Source organism: Grampus griseus (genome assembly GCF_964374135.1).
Source record: "Grampus griseus genome assembly, chromosome: 8".
NCBI lineage: Eukaryota > Metazoa > Chordata > Mammalia > Artiodactyla > Delphinidae > Grampus > Grampus griseus.
Genome location: NC_139002.1, coordinates 57,174,646 through 57,181,984, shown reverse-complemented (window position 1 = coordinate 57,181,984; position 7,339 = coordinate 57,174,646). Strand labels below are relative to the sequence as shown.

General features: G+C 54.1%; 1 protein-coding gene across 4 annotated transcripts in view; it reads right to left on the bottom strand.

The window, feature by feature from the left end:
- Window positions 1–5,607: 5,607 nt before the first annotated feature.
- The window catches only part of CHRDL2 (chordin like 2), a gene marked incomplete at its 5' end in the record, with an annotated part of 31,341 nt that continues 29,609 nt past the window's right edge, over window positions 5,608–7,339 (bottom strand). For all 4 annotated transcript variants that reach the window (XM_082659560.1, XM_082659562.1, XM_082659563.1 and 1 more), the window contains 2 exons: window positions 5,608–5,710; window positions 6,457–6,549. In XM_082659560.1, the coding sequence (XP_082515686.1) occupies window positions 5,620–5,710; window positions 6,457–6,549 (184 nt within the window). In that variant the 3' untranslated portion in view covers window positions 5,608–5,619. The remainder of the gene's footprint in view (window positions 5,711–6,456; window positions 6,550–7,339) is intronic.

Below are 7,339 nucleotides of genomic sequence, written 5' to 3'. Positions count from 1 at the left end.
GAGTTGGGCCAGGAGCTAGAAGCCAGGGGGCTGGGCTTCCTGTGCTTCCATGCTCTGGCAAAGAATTCAGAGAAGTCAGAAATTTAAAAATTTGAACTTGGCCTTCCAGGTCATTAAGAAAATATGTTTGTCAAGGTAGGAAGATAGAACATATTTATTTAATGGTTTGTTAGTTTGGTTTATAGCTTTTAAATATTTAGGATATGATAAATAGGCTCCATTTGTATTCCTGGCTGGGCCTTGCAAATGAGAGGGGTAGTCCTGGTGGTGGAGGTGGCAGTAATGGTGGTGGCACTGGCAGTGATGGTGGTGAAAATGGCAGTGGCGATCATTCGAGGGCTCAACATTTATTGAGCACCTACTATAGGTCAGCAGTCAACCACATTGTACCACCATTGTCTTCATTGTCATTATTTCCCTTCCTTCCCTCCTTTCCTTCTTCAATAAGTACATATTATTAGGGCCATGCTAGGGGCTGGGAATACAAAGATAACCACCATGTGGTCTCTGGCTCAAGAAGCTTACTGAGCAGTGGGAGAAAGGCTCAGGAACAGATCACTGCAGTACAAAAGGGTGAATTCAATTACAGAAGAGGGTGCAATACTGGGGCAGCAGAGGGAACCAGGGAGGGCTATTCTGAGGAGGGCTTAAAGTCTAAGCTGGACCACCATAGGCAGAAAATAGGGAAAAGCATTCTAGAAAGTGGGAACAGCATGTTTAAGGTGTGGAAGAGAGGACACTGGCTTAAGAAATGGTCTGAAGGTGTAGCAGTGGCAGCCTGGGAACAGGGATTCCTTTTGTGACCATGTGTGTGCTGTCCACCCCCTTATTTGGGGGACTGCTCCCCCAATCCAATCATATGATTCTAATACCTCCTTCCTAATCACCCAAGATGGACCAATCCAAGTCCTCCCCGAGAATCTCTCTATTGGAATTGGAAGGGAAGAACCTTTGTATCTTATCTAATTGAGAGCTATCAGGATACTGAGCAGTGCACGGTATATCTGCTTCTTGAAAGAGCTGGTTGGAAAGAAATTGCTGATAGGCAGGGAGCAACAGAGAGAGAACATCCTGATGGTGTCAGAGCCTGTGATCCAGGTGTTCCTAGAGCCCACACCCATCCCAGCTTGATCAGGTGGGGCAGCAAACCAGACCCTGGGATGCAGCTGGGAGAAGAAGTGGGGGAATTAGGGCTGAAGAGGCAGCAGGAGTCAGATCCTGAAGGGCCGGGAGAGGAAGTTTCAAGGCTATTCTGAGGGCAGAGGGAAGCCATTGAAGGAGGGGCTTAATGGAGGGGAGACAGAGTAAGATTTGCATTTTTAAAAGATCATTCTGGTTTGATAGGCAAGACTTGCTAGGAAGGGGAAAGCGTGGAGAGGAGAGGCTGGTGGCACGGGAGCTGGCGAGAAGACAGATCTTATCCTCAGCCCGGACATCATGGGGCAGAGGGAGAGGGCAGACTTTGGGGCCAGACCCTGCAGGTTCCAGTCACAGCTCCAACTCTTCATTGCTGTTTGACTTTGGGCAAGTTATGTGGGCTCTGTTTTGTGCCAGGGGTGGATAAGGTGGGGAGAGACATTAGGTGTCATGTGGTCATTCAAACAGCCTTGAGCTGGGGACCAGAGATCCAGATCCTAACTCCCATTATAGAAGGTCTGAGATAAGCCCTGTGCACAGAAACCCACACCACCCCAACCCCTCCCAACTTCAGCCAGCCTCCTAAGGCGCTTCCTGTTCATCTTCCACGAACTGACCCTGCAGGTGAAGAAGGCAGGCAGTGGGTGTCTTCCAGGGACCAGGGTGAAGGGAAGGAGGGTGGCCGGACCTGCCCTGGAGAGAGATGCCATTGTGCCTGGTGGGGCCCCAGGCCTTCCCTCACCCCCAGGCTAGTCCCAAACCACAGGCCATGTCCTGTTTCTCAGAAATACTGCCATTTCCCAGAGCCCAGGGTTTGTTGGGGGACAGGGGGAGGTGGCTTCACAGCTGCTGGAGGAGGAAGAAAAGAAGAAGGAGGAGGAGGGGGAGGGGGAGGGGAGGGGGAGGAGGAGGGAGTCTCTCCAGGAAATCTGGAGGCCAGGTGTGGCCTCATAATAGGATGATCAAGTTTAGGGGGCAGGAAGCTACCTGGGAAGGTTGAGTGGAGCAGAGGCTGCACCTGCTCCAGCCCAGGACCTGGCCCCTCCAGTGCTCTGGGCTCCATCAGGGTGCAGAATCCCAGACCTCAGCTGGAATCCAAGCCTTCCATTTACTAATGTGTGATCTTAATTAGGTCACTTCCTCTCCCTGAGCCTTAGTTTCCTCATCTCCATAATATGGTTGACATGCCCCACCTCACTGGGTTGTTCCGGGGGTTAGACGAGACAACGGACTTGACCGTGCCTGTGGGAGGGGATGTCCCTACTTCATGCAGAGCCCAGCCTGGCCACCAAGATAGTGGATCCCACAGGACTCCCTGCTGCGGTCTCAGGGAGCCCCATCAGGGATAGAGCTGGGCAGCCCCAGGAGACCACCGCATCCCTCTCCCCCATCCCACTCATGGGGAGACCAGCCAGGGTTATGCAGCGAGTTAGTGGCTGGGGAAGAATGGATTTTAACTTGTCCCTAAATCTTCCCTTCGTCCATCCTCACTCCTATTTCTTCTACTTTTCCCTCTCCTGTGAGGTCTTCTCATCAGCAAGACTTGCTTAAATCTCTCCCGCCTGAAAAACCCCCTTCTTCCATCTCATGTTCACTGCCAGCCGCTGCCCTGCCTCTCTCCTCTCCTTTACCACCCAAGTTCTTCAAAGGCTTGTCTGTTTCCTCACCTCCCAGACACCGCCTCAGCCCTGCACAACCTGCTCCTGCCTCCCAGCTCCCCTCACAGTGCCCATGGCCATGGTCACCAGAAGCCCCCTTTCCAGGTTTCACCTATTGGACTCTCAGCTGTGCACCCTCCTGGCTTCTCTCTCGCCTCCATGCAGTTCCTTTGCTGATGCCCCGGGGCTCTGTCCTAATGACCCTTCTCTTTTCACTCTACAGGCCAATGTCTCCCATCTCCTGGCATTAGTTACCACCTGCAGGCCAACAGCTCCCAAATCCTTGTCTCTGGCCCAGCCTCCTCTCCAGACCATAATATACCCAAAGGGCTGGGGTTCTCTCCTGAGACTCAGCTCAGCTGAAACTCCTGGGTTCTGGTCACCACGTGAGGCACCAGCTGCACCCCGACTCCCCCCTCTTCCTCAGCTCTGCCTTCTCTCCCACCCCCGTCGCCTCTCTCCTGCCCAGGCGTTGTCATCCCTTCCACGGATCCCACAGCAGCCCCCTACCTGGTCTCCGCCTCTCTCCTCCACACCGTGCTTCACCCAGCAGGGCCAGCTTTCTAAACCACAAATCTGACCAAAGCACTGAAACCCTTCCAGGGCTCTCTGCTGCCCTCAGGATGACGCCAAAGTTTCTCGGCCGGGCATTCAGCCTCACCTCCCTCTGCTCTTTGCCTCACATTTTATTATCCAGCAACAGTGAGCTGTTTGTGGTTCTCCTTGTAAGATGCTGTTTTTCGTCTTCCATGAAGCTGTCTCTTCCTGTACCACTGTCCCACCCGCCTCTCCCTGCCTCCACCTTTTCTTCTAACTCCTGCTCATCCCTCAGAGCTAGCTGAAGTGTCCTCCATCTGGGCAGGGGCTGTGGTCCCCACAGCCCTGCTGTCACAGCCCTTGTACTCATGGTGTTGTGAGGCCTCATCTCCTGCTCAAGATTTTGGCTCCCTAGGGACAGGCAGGGCTGTATTGGTTCCTTACACTGTGTCAGTCATCTAGCACAAGGCCTAGGCCAGTGGAGATCAGAAAGTGTCTTATGAATGAATACAGGGAAGGAGAAGACAACTCAGAGTGATGTAGAGCCCTGGGAGAGCTGCTTAGAGATTCCCAAGGCAGGCCTTATGTTGACACACTCAGAAAAGTCTGGACCAAAGTCCGGAGGTGCTGATGGGCTGAACATGCTCCCATGGTGGGAAAGATCTGGGGTGAATGTCACAGGCTTCGGATAAGTCCATCAGAGAAACCAGGAAGGCAGTTGGCCTGCAACACTAGGAAAAGTATACAGGGAAGTCATTCCTGTCCTGAGGCCCCGGAGATGCCTCTGATTACAGAGCCTTGCCTTCAACCCCATTCTCCAGCCGAGGGGAGGGGCCCCTGTGCAGGAGCAGGGGTGGGGGTGGCGTGGCAGGAAAAGCCCCGCTGAGCAGGAGACATCTGAGCTAGGTTGAAGGATGACCAGTTCATGGTGTGAATGGCTGGCTCCTATGCTTTAAATGCAGGAGGCTCAGAAGCCACGCCTGGACTTCCAAGTTAACCCCACGTGGGGATCAAACAAGGCCAGAATGGCGAGTCTTCTCCAGGAGGGCCAGGCAGAGGCTGTGAGGAGCTGGATGTCCTTTGACTCAGAGGATGAGGGGGAGGTTGCAACCATGTTCCTCAAACCCCAGACTCTCGATCCAGCCCCCCTGGGAGCTGGCAGAGGGAGTTTGGGGAGGGTGATACCCGTCCCTGCTCAGTAAGGGCAGCACTGGGAGGCTGCTTAGACGACTTCCCAGACCTCAGACGCCCAGGTATAAGACCAGGGCTCGGAGCAGAGCCCTCTAAGTGGCTGCAAGTGGCAGAATCCCACCAAAAGGCCACTTGACACTGTCTCTCCACGGCTTCCGATCAGGCTTGGGGTGGGAGTGGGCCTGGCCGTGGGATGAGAGCACAGGTCTAGGAGTCAGTAGGTCTGAATTCTGGTTCTGGCTTCACCACTCATCACCGTGAGGCTTTGGGGAAGACAGTGGCCGATCCTGAACCTCTGTTCTCTCCTCTCTAAAATGGGGGTAATTCCTGTACTAGTTCGCCTCAAGTAGAATCACGGGCATTAAAACATCTTTGAAACGGCGAGGAACTGTACACGCGGGCAGGATCAATGACTGATGTTGTCTTTAATTGTAACCGTTAGGCTTTCTTCCCAGACCGTGGTGCCAGGGTTGGCAATCTGACTGCCAAGTCTTGGAAATCCTCTGAGGTGAGAATGTTTGGGTTTATAACATTGGTCACGGTGGAACAGGGACGAGTGCTAGCTTGGAGCAAGAGACCGGGCATCCAGTTCCAAATCTGCTACCACCCTGCTCTGTGGCTTCAGGCAAATGACTGCTCCTCCCTAAACTCAGCGACCTCATTGTAAAGTGTAGCTGACAATGGTAAGGATCTCTGGAATATCTGCTGGGAAAGCACTTTGAGGCTCCATGCACCCCGCTCCTCTGGCTAACTCCAGTCAGTCCCCTTTCCTAGGCTCACTGCCAAAGAGCTATGGGAGGGGGATGGCCCACAAAAGCAGGAGGCGCTGTAGTTGGGGGCTGGGCACAGAGGCAGCACAGAGCAGGGGAGAGGCCACGATGGCAGACGAGGGTCTGGGTCAGAAGGCTGGGGGAACTAGCCCCGGCTCTCATAACAGCTCACCGTGAGGACGCGGGCCAGTCTCTGCCTGTCTGCAGTCACTGTGAGAACACGTGGAGACTGGATATGGACTCAGCAGGCAGGGTTGAGGGGTGATGCAACTTCTTATTTATTAATATATAACAACAAAAATAATAGAGCTCACATCTGCAGCTGTTCAGGTCTGTGTTACAAGGTCTTGGTCACTTTGTCTGGACTGGCCGTGACCTTCAGCTCCGGGGTCTGGGCTAGGAAGACGTTCCAGTGACCTGCATGGAGAAAAGAGGAAGAGTCGCGTGTGTGTGTGGGGGTGTGTGCTGTATGTGTGTGTGCAGGGGTGTGTGTGTGTTGTGTGTGTGTGTGTGGTGTGTGCGTGTGCATGCATGTGCACAACAGAGACAGGGAGACTGGGGTGGGGCAAACTTAGGACAACGAGGACTGAGTAGCCTGGGTTTGGAGCCCACAGGGAGGAGGGAGGTGGGGAGCCCATCACACCCCAAATCCCAGAGGGTTCTGACACATGACCCCGCCTCAAACAACCAACATGTGTGGGCCGGGCTGGTATCCTGACTCTTGCTGGTGACCCTCCCATCTGTGACTTCCTCTCCCCCACCTGAAGACCCACCTGGGTCCCTCTTCCTCGGGGGAGTGTAGAGCAACTTAAGGGCATCAGAAGGAACGTGGTTAGAAGGTTTCAGTGGGAAAAGTTCCAGTGGAGAGAAACGAAGCAGCACCAGGACTTAGGGGCTCAGAGCCCCACCTCTGACAGCCCCGTCTCCCTCACCCCCAAGACCAAATCCAGCTGGCTCTGCTTTACCTTCCCGCTCCCAAGCTCCCGGGCGTCTGAGTTAGGAAATCTCTGGCCCAGACGCCCACTGGATTCCTGTGCCGGGAACTGACGTCTGTGGCTGACAGCCGCCCTCCTCCCGGCACCAGCAGCCTGGAACTCCCCAGGAGGCCCCAGCTTCTAGCCCGGCTCTCTTCCCAGGCCCCAGTCCTCAGCCCAGGGTCCCACCTTTGTGGGTGCCAGTGAGCAACCGGAAGTTCTGTGCCTCTTTCTGGAAGTCTTGCTTCCTGACTTTCTTGATCTGAATCAAGTGGAAGATTCCTGAGGGCAGAGACAAGGGTGTGAGCAGGAAAGGCAGGGTGTGTGGTCAGTGAAACAAGGTGACTTAGACCTGGGACAGACCCCGTCACCTCCCTCCCCTCCCCCTTTCTGACCAGCCACCAAATCCTGTGGACTAAATTCCCTAAATATTTTGAATCTGTTCTCCTATCCCCACTGTCACCCTTCCCATTCAGGCCCCATCATGCCTTGCCTGGGTCACTGCACTAGACTTCTGACCCCTTTAACCCCGCCTCTAACCTATGATCCTGGCTGTGGTCATTGGAAAATATGCATGTTACCCCATCATTCCCCTTCCGTGACCCTGCTCCTGTCACTGTCACCTTCCTGCTCTCACACCACTCACCTGTCCACAATGCAGAGAGGGGGAATGCAGGAGGGAGGGAGGAAAGAAGGAAGAAAAGCTGCCAGGCCTGTAGGGCCTGGTCAAGCTTTTATCTGGACATAGAACGTATGATAAAAATCAATAGGTGATTTGCTTCAGACACCCAAGCACTACAGGTGTCAGGGTTGTAGTTTCCCTTTCGGCTCAAGGCTCAGTTTACCCCATCCCTCTGAGTGGCCCTGCCTGTGCTACAGTCCTAATCAGCTACTTGAGGTCCCTGAGGGGGCCAAGGCTTTACATATGCTGCCCCCTCTGCTGAAACACCTGCTCCTATTGCCACAGGTGAACTCCTACTCATCCTCCCAGCCTCACCTGGGAAGTCTTCCTCAATTCTCCCTCTTCCCCCAAATAGTTATAATTCCCTCCTTGGGTTACCCACAGCTCTTG